Here is a 16,525-nt window from a genome sequence, read left to right as displayed (position 1 = left end):
ACATTATTTTTCTCTCAAGTGATTCAAAAGCAACATAGTCACACTAGTGTCAACTTCAAAGCTACACAAAGCACTAACAAAGACCTCACCCTCCTTAAGCTAGGGCCTTCAGAGATCTTTGTTTACATTTCCTCTTCTTCGATCATAGAAAGACACCCTTAAGTAATGGAAGGCAACTGTGTGGCATTTTATATTTTTTATGCCTCATTTTTGGATATATTATTAAAAATCTATAACTGATGTCATTTAAGGCAGAAGCATACAACGGCAAGGAGGCAGTGGGACTGACGTCCCAGTGAGCTCTGAGGAATTGCCTGAATAGTATCTTGTGACATAATTAATCGCAATAGTTCATGTGGCTTTTAGAAAATGATTCTAGGGAATCCTGAGAAAGAACATTTAAGAGTGATTGATGCTTGTGGAAAACTAGCTGAGTTAAAGTCATGTGCCATCAGAAATACAAGTGAGGGCCGGCCCTGTGGCTTAGCAGTTAAGCGCACATGCTCCGCTGCTGGCGGCCCGTGTTCGGATCCCGGGCATGCACTGATGCACCTCTTCTCCGGCCATGCTGAGGCCACGTCCCAAATACAGCAACTAGAAGGATGTGCAACTATGACATACAACTATCTACTGGGACTTTGGGGGGGAAAACAAAAAGGAGGAGGATTGGCAATAGATGTTAGCTCAGAGCCGGTCTTCCTCAGCAAAAAGAGGAGGATTAGCATGGATGTTAGCTCAGGGCTGATCTTCCTCACGAAAAAAAAAAGAAAAGAAAAAAGAAATACAAGTGAATTAGAGCTGCCTAACTTGCTTTTTAGGTTTTCGAAAGTTGATGATATGTTATGAAGAGAGCTTATGTTTAGTTAGGATGAACCACCATATGCATTCTCCATGTTCACGGAGGTGGAGTTTTACCTTTGCATCAAGCATCATGTGATATTTTAGCAGCACACATATTTGAAAGTGCATGTGTACCTCAGACCTATAGTAAATGTCTTGGCAAGCTGGTAAGAGGGGTTAATCCATATCCTTGAAGTGCTTTCCAATCTCTCACTTCCATTACTAATTCAATTACGCAACAATAGCATCAGAGCACTAACCTTGATTGTTTATGTATGAAGTTGTGTAAGAGATATGAATGCCCAAGAGCATCAATAACTAATTAAGTACCTAATTTGTCCTAACATTTCCAAGGATATAATTTATATCCTGCGTGGGTTTTGAAAGTTTCAAAATAATTTTCCTCTATCAATTACACAATGTGATAACCTCTGTCATTATAATACTCCCTTAATTGTTTTTAGATTTAGACTAATGTTTTTTAGATTTTAGACTTTGGTTTTAGACTCTGTCTGCTAATTATTTGAAAACATGATAAAAATACTGTTTTTCTCTTCCTCATATATACATACACGTACAACAAACACATACACACAACAGTTCCGTTTATGATTGAAACATCAAGTGTTTTGTTATTACACCACACATTTAGAGTCTCAGATATTTCCTGCTGGATATACAAAATAGCTGGTTTCCAGATTTTGCCTCAGTTAAGAGACATAAAAGCCCTTTGAGTTTTTATTACATTGGTGCAGTTAAGAGGTAAGGTTACAGAAATTTAGTCAATTCTTAACTGCATATTCAAAAGAAAAATTAATGAAAAGTGACAAAGCAAGGTGGCAAGTAAACCAAGATTTTTGTGGAGCTGCTATGGACTTAGTTTTTTAATTTTTCAATTGCATTTGAATATTGGTGAGTCTGGGCCGGCCCCGTGGCTTAGTGGTTAAGTGCGCGCGCTCCGCTGCTGGCGGCCCGGGTTCGGATCCCGGGCGCGCACCGACGCACTGCTTCTCCGGCCATGCTGAGGCCGCGTCCCACATACAGCAACTAGAGGGATGTGCAACTATGACATACAACTGTCTACTCGGGCTTTGGGGGGAAAAAAGTAAATAAATAAAAAAATTGAATATTGGTGAGTCTGATCATCTCAAAATTCATTTAAAACAGTAAAGCCAAATCATAAATGTGTTATTTTGGAAGAACAGAGAAATCCTCTAATTTCTTATTTCTACTCTAATTTTCCTTATGATCTACCATCTAATGAGAATAAACCACTCATATTTCAGACTCTCCCACAATTTTTCATTTCCTAGAGAAGCCCTGGTGGCTAATTGTTTGGGTTTCAATGATTTGTTCTAGAGGTAAATTTAATTAAGGGTGATGGTAAGTCAACATCATTGAAATCATAAAGATGGTATTAACCAGCAAGAGTGGTTTTCCAAACTGAGGCAAACTGAAAGCTGAATTATACATTTACAGATAATTAAGAATCTTATTCCTATATAGACAGCATGGGTTATGAAACCAATATGCATGTTCTCTTAATGGTTAAGGCTTTCCTGTAGGAATAAAAGACACAAAGAAAATAGAACTGTCTAGGCTAGCTTCAAGTGTTTAGCTAGTTATTGTAGATCTGATTATCTGCAATGGGTAAATAAAAGTATTTGAATAGAAAACACTTTTGAAAAGCCTCAATATCAATTTTTTTCTGTAGTTCTCAAACAAATGTTACATACGTAAACATAAGTGACACTTCTGGCAGAATCCTTAATGAGAAAGGTGCAGACGTTTCTGATTAATTAACAAAACTTTGTAGCCTGCTCTTTGGGAATCTAATCAAAGTAAATGTGAAGGCTTCATTGTTTATAAGTGAATGCAGATAAATTATTTTAGTAAAAGAAGGTAGTGCCACAACTGAATTTACTAAACAATTATGCAGTTTGGAAGGGAGATATATAACATCAACAGAGTCTGTAAGGGCCAAGTTATTAACTCTTCTTTTTCTGTAATTATAATAATTCACAAGTATATGATTTCTTTCACCAAGATAATAACAAAATAGGCAAATATTTTTATTCTATAATACTCAAAACTTAGTTTTTCTAATACTACTGTCACAGATTTGTAATATCATTACAGATTTAAATTTTTTAATTAATTAATTGAAATTATCTAGAGGCTAGAGAGGTTGGGGCAGTGAGGATGTGAGACATCAGAAGTGATCAGAGAGGAAGTTTTCCTGCATTTTATAAATTAATGGAATGTATATATAGACGTATACATATATACATTCCACTAATTTGTGTATTATGTATAGTATAACATGTATATATGTAAAAAAATGTATATTTGTGTATATTGTGTGTATATATACACACAATATACACACACACATATATATACATACATTTATACATAAAGTGTATAAAGGGCACAAATCTTAAATGCACAACTTAAATAGACACCTGTGCCACTGCCACCCTGATCAAGATAAAGAATATTTCCAGCATTCCATGAGGATTCCCCGTGGCCATGGATTTATCAATGTGAAAAATGAACACGTAATAAACCTGGTAAAGATAATGCAGACATAACACTCACCTTCCAATGGCTTGGGTAGAAAATGAGCTGCTGGTTTGGTTTTCTTTACTCTGTTTCCTTTCATAACTTGCCCTTCTTTATTCAAACCCAAAAACCAGGCTCTACCAGATTCCTGTTGTCTGTACAGCATAGATGAGTAGATTACATAATAGTTTTCAAAAACAGATTCTTTAAACTTGCATTCGGGGGTAAAAAGTTCCTGTGGAGAGAACAGGAGAAAGTTAGAGGAAGCAACGGCAGCGTTGCTGCGCTTTCTCGCCAATCCTCCAGGAGCTCGTCCTCCGCGGTGGAGGTGTCAGCCCTTTGGCAGGGATGAGCGCACGTATTTCTTCCTGCACACACTAATTGTCCTTACGCTTTTTTCAATATACAATGAATATAAAGAAGCTGCTACTATTGAGAATGTATATACATAATAGTATGGATGTCCTTTAATAAGAAAATAGAAGACATGAGCAAACTCAAAATAGTTTCACTTAGAATACAATCCAACCAGAGCATAACCAGAAAGAGTGCAATAAAGCAGAATCATATATTCACAATAAACTAAACAAAAATAAAATATATATATTTAAGGTATTTGCTAATCTATTTTCAATATTTTGGAGTAATTAAATGACACCTTAACAGTTGCCAGTTGTTAAATGAATCACTGATATTATAGGATGATACATTCTACCTACAAAGAGACAAACTGAAACCTCAAACTGAAACTATGACAGTCAGCTGGCACACAAACTAGCCACTGGAACTGAGACCAGGTGTCCTGTTAGCTGGTCACAGTGACAGGAGCTGAAAATAATGACCTGATTCCATGGTTTGGAGCCCACTGGAACTCTTGAAGAGAAACTTCGAAAGCTGCCCTGACTGAAATCCACATAGCATTTTTGGAAAGATTACAATGAGTTAAATGCCATGGCGCTCAATGTCATGATTGACATTGATTGATGAGTAGCCCAGAGCTTGCTACTTTATGATTCTCTTTAATAACACAAGTATTCATAGATGGCTTTTACATAGTTCTAGCATTTCTTATTTTGGAATGAATAATAATTAATATAATATCATGTATATTACTAAAAATCTTTTTGCACATATGTAGGTGCAACCTACATAGGAATTTCTGATAAACCCCTATTAAAAATAATTTAAATTCAACTTTCCTAGTTACAGACCATGGAAGCCACTTAACTAGATTTTGTGGCTGCTTTAAACAGGCTCAATACTGTGCTAGTCTATACATATATGAAATACAGATGCAAAACAGAGCTTTATTGTCATTGATCTTTTTAAAAATATCACTGTACTTGAAAAAATATACACAAGGATTTCATTTCACCTTAATAGATCTTTATGACTGAAAAAAATAGTTTTTGTTTTTCTGTTAAAAAATTATATATATATTATTTTTTTTAGAATAAGATTTATTTATTTATTCATTATTATTTTTTTTGTGTGAGGAAGATCAGCCCTGAGCTAACATCCGTGCTAAGCCTCCTCTTTTTGCTGAGGAAGACCAGCTCTGAGATAACATCTATTGCCAATCCTCATCCTTTTTTTTCCCCAAAGCCCCAGTAGATAGTTGTATGTCACAGCTGCACATTCTTCTAGTTGCTGTATGTGGGACGTGGCCTCAGCATGGCTGGAGAAGCGGTGCGTCGGTATGCGCCCTGGATCTGAACCCGGGCCGCCAGTAGCAGAGCACTCGCACTTAACCGCTAAGCCACAGGGCCGGCCCTAAAAAATTATCTTCTATACACATTCTGAAAAACACATCCTTTAGGGACTAAAAAACAAAACCTTTTAGTGTTAAAGTTATGCTAACCGTAATAAGGAATGTGACATTATTGCCTGTAGAAATGCTCTTTCAATAATTCCCAAGAAAGTATGAATTGTCAAATGGTGTCTTTGCAGGATACAATTTATTCAGAGTGCCCCATAACTTTAACTAATAGTTTAACTAATAGTTTTCCAATGGGAACAGGTTTTGTTAATGGCTGATTCTTTTTATGACAAAGATGACAGATCCAGTGATTAATTTGATGAGATTAAAATAGCACAAAGACAGACTTGGCGCCCACCCAAGGATGTATGTAGACCTTCATTTCTTCGAGATGATGCTCCCTCAGGTTTGAATAAGATCTCATCCAAATAAATGTTCTAGCCTTCCACTAATTTCTATTCCTCCAAATATCTTCCTATTAATTCTCTCACTAATAACAGTCTCCAGATCGTGCCTCAAAGAAAAAACTAATACAAGAGTGCGTGTCCATACATTTGTGGTGAGGAAAATAAAATGGGATGCTGTAAATCTGGCTCATCCTCAAAAGACTAATAAATATAACATATTAGTTGAAACTGCACCTTCTAAGACAAACAGATAGACTTTGGTGTGTCACTTGTCTTTTTATTGAGACAGGCCACAGCACCCAAGCATATTGTTTACTAATTAAAACCTGTCTCAAAACTGGCTGGGAGTGGGGTTGGTAAGAGCTGATCCAGTGGGTCACTCAAGGGTCAGAGGAGCTGACACCTGCTTTCTGGGACATCAGGTCTCTGCCCAGAGCCCTGTTCACCTTACTGAGAGGATCACAGATGACTGATCTTTAGAGACAGCAGCGCCTCCAGCTTTGGAAAGCCAGGTCCATAGGGTAGTCAACCCTCATTCTCATCTGATCCTCACCGCCATAATGCAGGAAACATGGCAGATGCTGCTTGCAATACCATCAGCAAATTAGAACTGCATTGTCTCTACTCTAAGTTGACTAATTTGAATATGAAAGAGAATGAAGACCCTCAACGTGGAGAAGTCATTTATTCTCAGAGTATAACTTAGTATACTTTTTTTTTAATTTTTTGTTTATTGCAGTAACATTGGTTTATAACATTGTATAAATTTCAGGTGTACATCATTATACTTCTATTTCTGCATAGATTACATCATGTTCACCACCCAAATACTAATTACAACCCATCACCACACACATGTGCGGAATTATCTCTTTCAACCTCCTCCCTCCCCCCTTCCCTTCTGGTAACCACCAATCCAATCTCTGTCTCTATGTGTTTGTTTCTTGTTGTTATTATCTACTACTTAATGAGTGAGATCATAAGGTATTTGACCTTCTTCCTCTGACTTATTTCACTTTGCATAATACCCTCAATGTCCATCCATGTTGTCACAAATGGCTGGATCTCATCGTTTCTTATGGCTGAGTAGTATTCCGTTATGTATATATACCACATCTTCTTTATGCTTTCATCCCTTGATGGGCACTTAGGTTGCTTCCAAGTCTTGGCTATTGTGAATAACACTGCAATGAACACAGGGGTGCATGTATCTTTACTCATTGGTGTTTTCAAGTTCTTTGGATAAATACCCAGCAGTGGAATAGCTGGATCATATGGTAGTTCTATCCTTACTTTTTTGAGGAATCTCCATACCGCCTTCGATAGTGGCTGCACCAGTTTGCATTCCCACCAGCAGTGTATGAGAGGTCCCTTCTCTCCACATCCTTTCCAACACTTGTTGTTTCCTGTCTTGTTAATTATAGCCATTCTGACGGGCGTGAAGTGATATCTCATTGTAGTTTTGATTTGCATTTCCCTGATAGTTAGTGATTTTGAACATCTTTTCATGTGTCTGTTGGCCATCTGTATATCTTCTTTGGAGAAATGTCTGTTCAGGTCTTTTGCCCATTTTTTAATTGGGTTGTTGGTTTTTTTGTTGTTGAGATGCATCAGTTCTTTATATATTTTGGAGATTAACCCCTTATCAGATGTATGGTTTGCAAATATCTTCTCCCAATTCTTAGGTTGTCTTTTCATTTTGTTGATGGTTTCTTTTGCTGTGCAGAAGCTTTGTAGTATAAGTTTGACACTAAGTCTTTTTAGATAAAATATCTTTGCATCTTAGGACTCTAAGAAAGTCAGTTCTGCAGCCTCTTTCTGTGAGCTGTGCCTGTAACTTCAGAGATCAGTGATTCTTTCTGTCTTCCACAAGGAGAGCCATTGCCTTCAGTTGCTTGTGATGGTGGAGACTAGTCAGTACATTTTCAGCCTTCTTAATTCTTGGTTAAATAATTAATGTGAGCACACACACACACTCACATACAGACACACTACATTCAAAGGTACTATTGTCTAACACATTTTGCTAGACTTCTCTAGCCTTTTCAAGAATTTAATCTGCTCATCAAATATTGGAGTCCAAAATAATCCTAGCATTCCCAGGAGAACTGATAGGACTAGTGAAAGCTGAGATTAATTACTATCATTTTGGTGTCATAAATGACAAATATACTTTCAATTTGCAAATGGGAGGCAGTGGAGTAGAGTGACTATGAACACCATCTGTGGAACCAGACCTTCTGGCCTCACTCCCTACTAGCTGTTGGGGAAATTACCTAATCTCTGGGCGTCAGTTTCCTCATCTCTAAAATGGGTACAAAAATCATAGGATAAAATAGTGTGGTTGGGAGGATTGAGTGAATTAATACATATTACATATTTATAAGAGGACTTGGAGTATAGTAAGCACTCTATATTTATTCTTAAAAAAATCCCCATTATTTATAGTCAAAAATAACCCTGTATCAGTTATTTCAATCCTATCAATATTTCAGCAAACCAAAAATTTAGCTAACTGATTAGTCAATGAGCACAATTTTATACCAAATATTGGGCTCAGCATCAGATATACCAAAATGAACATATATAAAATGAATAAGATTCTGCACTGGAAGAATTTTGTTAAAATTCTTGTATGTATGACCGTATAATGTAATATTTGCTGTGTTAGACTTACCTTCAAAATACTAGAGAGATTATAGGTGGAATAAATGGTATTGTGAAGGATGAAGGATGAGAAATGCCATGGTACATCTGGAGAACTATGATTAGTCCATCACTGAGACTTTGTAGGGAAGTGGATAGGGAAGGTAGGTTGGAGAAATGTGATAAAGGATCTTGGACACTGAAAAACAGGTTAGACTTCTTATAAGTAAGAGGTAAACGTGTAGGTTTCTTGAATAAGCAAAGGAATGATGGCATAGCCTGATTAGTATTTTATAAATACAAATTTGTTGTCAATCTGTAGCATGGTTTTGAGAAGTTAATATCACTTGGACTTTCAAATTGTTTGTAGAACCCATGTGTATGTGTGTTCCCTTTAGTAATTAGTATTTACATAATAATCAAAGATGCATGAAATAAGGGGAAAATACCACCAGAATTATGACATGTTACTAAATTGAATTCTAAACTTCTTGGTAGTGAAGACAAAAAGAGAAATACTATATGCTATAAAAACTATTGAAGAGAGAAAATCTTTTCTTTTTCTTGGCACTAACTTCTAAAAGGCATTTCCTAGCAAGGAAATAGTGACATTGACCAACATAAACAAAAATACTCTTGATAGTAATTGTACAATTAATATAGTCATAGTTTTGTGTTCGAATCCTACAAGGTGCTTTAGGGAGATAGATGGAGTGAAAAGTCCCATAGGGGGGATGTGAAGTAATTGTAATTGAGGAGATGCCCAGATACCATGTGCACAGCAGGAGCCACAAACTCAAATGCCTATACTGACCAGGCAGATACAAGAGCGAAGCGGGCTGCAGTCATCATGGCCCCATTATGAGGCTAAATGCCCCCTTACTCGAGCTCAGTGATGAGGGGGCAGAGCAGGTGGTAGAAATGATGGTAAAAGATGCAGCTGTTCCTCACATGGTTCTCAAGTGAAAATAAAAACCTTAGATCTTTAGAAGATCTGTTTTTTCAAAGGAAGTAAGAAATCTAGGTTTCCAGATAAAATCTTCCTGAAATGGTGGCAACTATTTCTTAGTTCTTGTTCTTGTTTTTCAGTATAGCTTGGACCAGGGGGCTGAGATGGGGCCTGTGAGCCTCCAGTTTGAGACCTCCAATGCGGAGTGGCAAGAGAAGGATTATAGGAAGAAGGAACCCGAGGTGGCCTAGCAACACAGTCCTAACCTACCTTATGGATTGTGTACATCTGAGTAATACGATGATTGTGGCACTGAAACACTAAAACTGGCAGTGATGATATGAGAATGCTTATTTAAATTTAAGCTTAAATATAAACTCTTCGAAACTGCCAAAATGAAATAGGTAAGGAGTTTGATGTGTCTTTTTCTCGTCTTTCCTGCCTATATTTAGAACCGCAACACTACCACAAGAAAATCAACAACTGTTGAGCTCCAGCAGAAGCTTAAATATTAATTTATATCATTGCCAAACTAAATCATCAAATCATAGAATAGAAAAACACAACAATTAAACAACACTTTCATATCTCCTTTTATCTTGTGGTTGTTTTTGAAATGAAAGCACCATCTGTGGTGTCCTTATTATCATAACAGGAGCAGCAGAATTCCTCTTCTGAGGGAAATGCCTTTGTTTAGGAAAATACTCTGATGTACCATTTGTGTGTAGAAAGCCAGGCCGCTGGGTTCAGGATGGAAGGAGAGGGTGGAGGGAAGGGAGGGCCCAGGTTCCACAATTCATAACTGATGAATTAGCCATAAACCCAGATAATTCAGCATAACCATAACCTAAGAACCAATAGTGATCTTGAGAACATAACCCAGAGGTCAGAAAACCGCTGCCCGTGGGCCAAATACAGCTGCCACCTGTTTTTGTAAATTCACGCCTCAAAGTCCAGAGGTGAGTTGTTGAGACAGAGATTGTACAGCCCACAAAGCCTAAAACGTTTATTGTATGGTCTTTTGCAAAAAATTCTGCCAACCTTGATCTAAGGTAAATTTTGAGGACTTTCCAACCTAGGTAATTGGGGGAGGAGTTGTTAATCTAATTTCAAATTCCTAAGGAGCAAAGTACTCCCGTGTTAAACTTGGGTTGCACTTATTTTCATGTACACAAATGTATACAATTTGAATCAGAATTTTCATCCCTGGAAAAGCCTTTACGGTGTGTTGTGAGACTGGGCTTCCAGTAATAATATGCAAGTCGTATCCCACAGATTCCATTTAGTTACTACATCACATTTGGTGTTATCTGTGACTAAATGAAAGTTCTGTTTGGTTAATATCTACAAGTTTGCCTACCACCAGCACCACCAGCACCACCGTTTCAAAGGGAAAACGTAAAAACAGGCATTCCAGACAAATTTACAGCACTTATTAGAATACAAGGAAATTCCAAAATAGATTAGAAAGAGGATGGAGAAATGATATTAGACATAGAGTAGCAAATAGCACATAATAAATACACAACAAATAATAGCTATTAATATTCTATTATCCTCTATATTTGAGAGTCATCAAAAAAACTCAGTCCCCTCCCATCAACAGCCTAATAATAACCTTGACCCTGAACTTCTTATGAATATTTCACCCCAGACTTAAACTGAGAAGAAGAGGGAGCTTCAGATTCTAAGTTCTTACTTGGAGAATAATAACGAATCACAAAGTTTTCTTGCAAATATCAAATAAGATAATAGAAGTGTGAAATGATTTGCAAACTATAAATTGAGTTGTAAACTATAGCTATATTTAGAAACCATAAATTGAATCGAAAAGTGCAACTCAAATGTTGTTACCATGAACAGGACAGTAGTTATTTAATTACTTTCAACAGGTTTCAGCTTAATTAGATGTACCTTTAGGTGGGCATCCCAATGATGCATTTAACCTGTATTCTCAGTTTTTTCTTCTCTTTTCTACTTTTTGGAGGTGTAGCCTACTAGAGTTTATACCGAGGTCGGGAGAGATTTATCCCACTCTCCTTCATCTTCTACAGTTTTAAAATCAATTATATCCTTTAATGATACTGTTCTGACACTACCCCATTCTTTAGAAAGTATGCAGAGTACTCTTGAGATTCATATAAAGGGAAGAATATTCTGACCTTTCAGAAGATTTTACGGTCATGAATTTTGAAACAAGAAAGAATTTGTTGTTAACACTCAAAAGCAGAAAATTTAGCTGGCTAATGCATTTTATTTATCTGAAATTATACATAATCAAAAACCTATAATATTGAGCTGTGACAAATGCCCACAGAGAGAAAGAAAATGGTAAATTGTTTGTGTGTGTCCTTCAAACTAAAGTATAATCATTTACGTGTTTAAGAGACAGCTTTGATTTGATTACATGACCCAGTAGTTTTAAGTTTATTCCCACCAACAAATCAGTCTCTACTTGTAGGGCCAGAAGTTATTACTTCAGTAGTTTCCAGGGAAACAAAATTTTAAATGAAGGCATATTTTTTTTTTCTTTGCCAGTAAGGATACTGTTTGACATTTAGAGATGTTACATATGTATACATAAATAAATATATACAGTAGTCCCTCCTTATCCTCAATTTCCCTTTCTGCAGTTTCAGTTACCCACAGTCAACTTCCGTCTGAAAATATTAAACGGAAAATTCCAGAAACAAACACTTCATAAGTTTATAAATTGCCCGGGCCGGCCCCGTGGCTTAGCGGTTAAGTGCGTGCGCTCCGATGCAGGCGGCCCGGGTTCGGATCCCGGGCGCGCACAGACGCACTGCTTCTCCGGCCATGCTGAGGCCGCGTCCCACATACAGCAACTAGAAGAATGTGCAACTATGACATACAACTATCGCCTGGGGCTTTAGGGGAAAAATAAATAAATAAAAAATTAAAAAAAAAAAAAAAATTGCCCGCCATTCTGAGTAGCATGTTGACATCTTGAGCTTGTCCTGCTAAACCCTACCAGGGTCGTGAATCATCCCTTTGTCCAGCAGATCCCTGCTGCATCGCCACCGGCCTGTTCTTCATTTAGTAGTCCTCTCGGCTATCAGAATGACTGTCAGGGTATCGCAGTGCTTGTGTTCAAGTAACCCTTATTTCACTTCCTAATGGCCCAAAAGAGCAAGAGTAGTGATGCTGGCAATTCAGATATGCCACAGAGAAGCTGTAAAGTTCTTCCTTTCAGTGAAAAGGTGAAAGTTCTTGACAATAAGAAAAGAATCGTACGCTGAGGTTGCTAAGATCTATGGTAACTTTTATTACAGTATAGTGTTATAATTGTTCTATTTTATTATTAGTTGTTGTTACTAATCTCTTATGTGCCTAATTTATAAATTAAATTTTATCATAGCTATGTATGTACAGGAAAAAACGTAGTATATAGAGGGTTCGGTACTATCTGTGGTTTCAGGCATCCACTGGGGGTCTTGGAATGTATCCCCCGTGAACAAGGTGGATGTATGGTATATATACACATATACAGCGTTAGATGTACTAAATATTTTATTTACTAAATATTTTAAAATTTATTATGTTACATTTAATATATTATCTTATGATTTATTGACATGGTTTTTAAAAATTGTGGCAAGAACATTATTTATTACAATGAAAAAATATTAAAAATTAATTAAATTATTTTATTTATTTAATCTAAATATGTATTTTAATATATTTTAACACATTTTAATATATATTATAACATATATTTTAATATATATTATATTACACATATATAAAAAATCTTTAAATATACATAATTTATTCAGGGACCAATAGCAACTTCATCACATGGGAACTTGTTAGAGATGTAAAATCCCAGTCCCCACTGCAGACCTACTGAATCAGATTTTGCATTTTAACAAAATCCTAGTGATTCGTATGCACATTAGAGCTTGGGAAGCATTGGCATACGTTCCTATTACCATACAGAATAACTCAATAAATGATCACAAAATTTTAGGAAATTTCAATTAAATTGGTATTATTCGTAAACTTGCTACCATTTCTTTACATTACAATAGCATTTATTACAGCAAGAAAGTGGAAACAAATAAAAATATAAAGTACTTACAGCATATCTTTTAAGTAAGAAATTTTAAGATTATAAATAAAACTATGTGCCAACTGGTTCTATAATGTTAAATCTGTTTTCTCTAGAATATAGACATGTATAAATTCCTAAAATAATACTTGTAACGTGAACAGATGGTATCAGTGCTATAAATATTAGCAAAAAAATCATAAAATAAATACGCTTAAGAAAGTATTGATAAAACCATACAACATCCTCACACACTTGTCAGTACTCAACAGTGAATTCCTCAGCATCAGCATCATGTTAATAACTATAGCCAACGCTTAAATTGTGCATACTTCTGTATCAGGCACCGTTCTACATATTTACATAATCAACTAATTTCATCCTCACTATAATTCTATGGGATTGGTACTATTATTATCCTTACTATCCCCATTTTAGAAATGAAGCAACTAAGCACAGAGGGGTTAACTAACTTGCCCAAGTCCATTTATTGTCATCAAGATAAATATATTTAACTATTCCTACTCATTTATCTTATTATTCACCTGAAAAGATTTACTTTTTTAGATATGTGATCAATAGCAAAAATGGCCCAAATTCTTCACTCTCCCGCAGATCAATGCCCTTTAGCATGTAATTTTATGTGTCCTCCCACTATGAGTTAGGGTGAAGAAAGTAGGGGCTTGACAACACTTTGCAATTTTTCTGCCTCCTCCCCAGCCATGAGAGCATGCCTGGGCTCCTCCGCTGGAGGAGAGACACATGTGGAGCACAGCCAAGTTGCTCAGCCTTAACTAGTCTATTTCCAGACATGTGATAAAGTCCTGCCAAGGTCTACAGAGCCACCTAGCTGAGCTCCACCTGACTCTAGATGCACAAGGAATATACACTTACTGGTATATGCCACATCAGCTCTTGTGGTTGTTTATTACATGGTATCATTAAGGCAGTTGATAACTGACAGATAATTACTAATTCAACTGAATTACTCATTCAATTAAAACACAGAAAATATGTACCTTATACTGCTTCTCTTTATCTACACCTAACTACGTATGAAAACAAATATGAATGATATATGCTATCATACTGGCAGAAGTGACACATCTCTTAGAATATAATTAAGGGGGAAAAAAGTATATTCCTAAAAGCATTTTAAAAAAAAGAAACAAGAAAACACATGGGTGCTCAAAATGAATTTCTTCTCCTCTTCACTCAACCTGTACACACCTTTTTCCTCCATTGATCAATTAAAGAAACATTAAACAAAACAGAAATGAAGTTGGCTGCCATCTGTTGTCAACCATTCCCCCCAGAAAAACATAAGTCACACCCTGTCATAAATTTCCTAAGGAAGGGTTGGAATGGGATGAGGGTGTTATAGTGGGGAAAAATTGAGCTCTCAGATCAAATGTGCTCTGGTGTTTTGTCACACATCAGCTTCCTAATAGTATATTTCTCCAACATACATAGAGTCACAGGTTAGCTGGATAGAACTCTGCATAAAGGGAAATGTAAAACTGATAGTGCTTTATGTGAAAAGAATCAGACTGGATGTATGTAATAAAATCCAGAAAAAGTGCTGCCATGAGTTTTTAATATTTTTCTGGACAATCAGAGTGAATAGTGTCACATATAACAGATGCACACAGTGATATACAAGGAGTTTCTTGGTCTGACAAATACTCGGAGGCTTCATCAAAGTAGAAATTAGTGATGTCTCAAAGTCAGATTGTTGGCATTGCATCATCCTCCGTTTTAAGGATTTTTCAGATTCATTTAGTGATTTGGGTTTTTGTTATAGCACAAATGCCACATTAAGCCAAATTTATATATATACTAACCATGACAATATCAATGAGCATTTGAACAGTTTAGAAATGGGGTTATTTAATTCAAAAGGTAAATAATAAAATGTTATAGTCTCCATCATAATACTGCCTAAAATATGGTCTATGGACCTGTGCCCATCTACAAATTATTTCCTGTTTGCAACAAAACAAGCACAGAAATTGAGTGAAAACATTTATAAACTTCTATAAAAATTAACAGTATTTTTTAAATAGCTGTTGAATATAAAAATAAAAACTCTGGGCTTTTATTTTGTGTTTTTAAAAAATATTTTCCCAGTAATTTTCTTTTATTATATTTCATGAAAGTATCTCTCTGCAAGAGATTAGAAATTACAAAAAAAATACTGTCCTATTTCACCACAAATAATCTAGAGAACACTAAGTTTTCATCCACTTAACTCTTGGAACTGTATTTTAACATTATTCCTACAATTCTATGTGCTTCTCGTTTTATACCTGTTTCTACATGCATCTCCAAGCTGTTTCTACTTTCCTTTCTTCAAACACTTAAGTTAGACCTTTGCATTAAACTTTTTTTGTATTAAGCACAGATGTTGTAGATCTTCCCTAATAAAGCATACCCAGTCAAAATCACTTACTTGTACGAATAAAACCAAACCAAACCAATACATCAAAAGTACCTGTTTGTCCAACCTTTAAAATGCAAGCTTCCAGAGAAAAATGAAGAAACTATATGCAGGTTCTGCAATACTCCTAAAATGCCATATTCATTGAATAATATTAACTTGTATTGAGATTTATGATTTTCAAAGACCAGTCACATATACTTTGTTTGATTCAATAATGCTGGTACAAATGCGTTAAGAAGAAAAATAGCATTGCCTTATGTCATAGATGATGATTTTGGGTCTCAGAGGGCACGAGTCCTAATAAACAATGAATTAAGATGTTTTTATTTCTATCTGTGTGATATTTTATTTATGTCATGCTGCTACTTAGCAAATATTTATTCATAACAACAATGTTGAAAATATGAACTAAATGAAAGGGGTTTAATTTTTCCCAGAATATTGACTAAATCATCTTACTGGAATGAGAGAGAAGTCAGTGTCTGAAAAGAATCACCAACACTGAAAGTGTGAAATACAGAGGAAGCCCACATAGTGCTCAACGCAAACCTGAGGATTATTTTTTCTTGATTTTACTTTATTAGCGGGAAACACATTGGCCATGATTTCCCAGACTCTGGTAACAAGTTGTCTAATAATTCCAAAGGTTGACCCAAAAGGACAAACATCAAACACTGAAGAGAAAGGCCAAGAAAGTCAGAAAAGAGGCAATAGCAATACCTTCTGGGGAAGAAGAGTGACTGAGGAGAGGAAAATGTCAAACTACTGGCTAAATAACTCGAACCAGATGCAGCTGAAGCCACTAACGTTCACTTCTGCTATGGATTTAACTCCTTCTAAATTA

The 16,525-nt window shown here is 36.0% G+C and overlaps 1 protein-coding gene across 2 annotated transcripts in view; it reads right to left on the bottom strand.

Moving 5' to 3' along the window:
- Nucleotides 1-16,525, bottom strand: part of FGF14 (fibroblast growth factor 14) — a 612,072-nt gene that overhangs the window by 6,040 nt on the left and 589,507 nt on the right. For both annotated transcript variants that reach the window (XM_087435889.1, XM_014781777.2), the window contains exon 4: nucleotides 3,442-3,640. In XM_087435889.1, the coding sequence (XP_087292015.1) occupies nucleotides 3,442-3,640 (199 nt within the window). The remainder of the gene's footprint in view (nucleotides 1-3,441; nucleotides 3,641-16,525) is intronic.

This window comes from Ceratotherium simum, chromosome 10, assembly GCF_057802395.1.
Source record: "Ceratotherium simum simum isolate JZ-2026a chromosome 10, ASM5780239v1, whole genome shotgun sequence".
NCBI classification, from domain to species: domain Eukaryota; kingdom Metazoa; phylum Chordata; class Mammalia; order Perissodactyla; family Rhinocerotidae; genus Ceratotherium; species Ceratotherium simum.
This window is presented reverse-complemented; position numbering and strand designations above follow the sequence as displayed.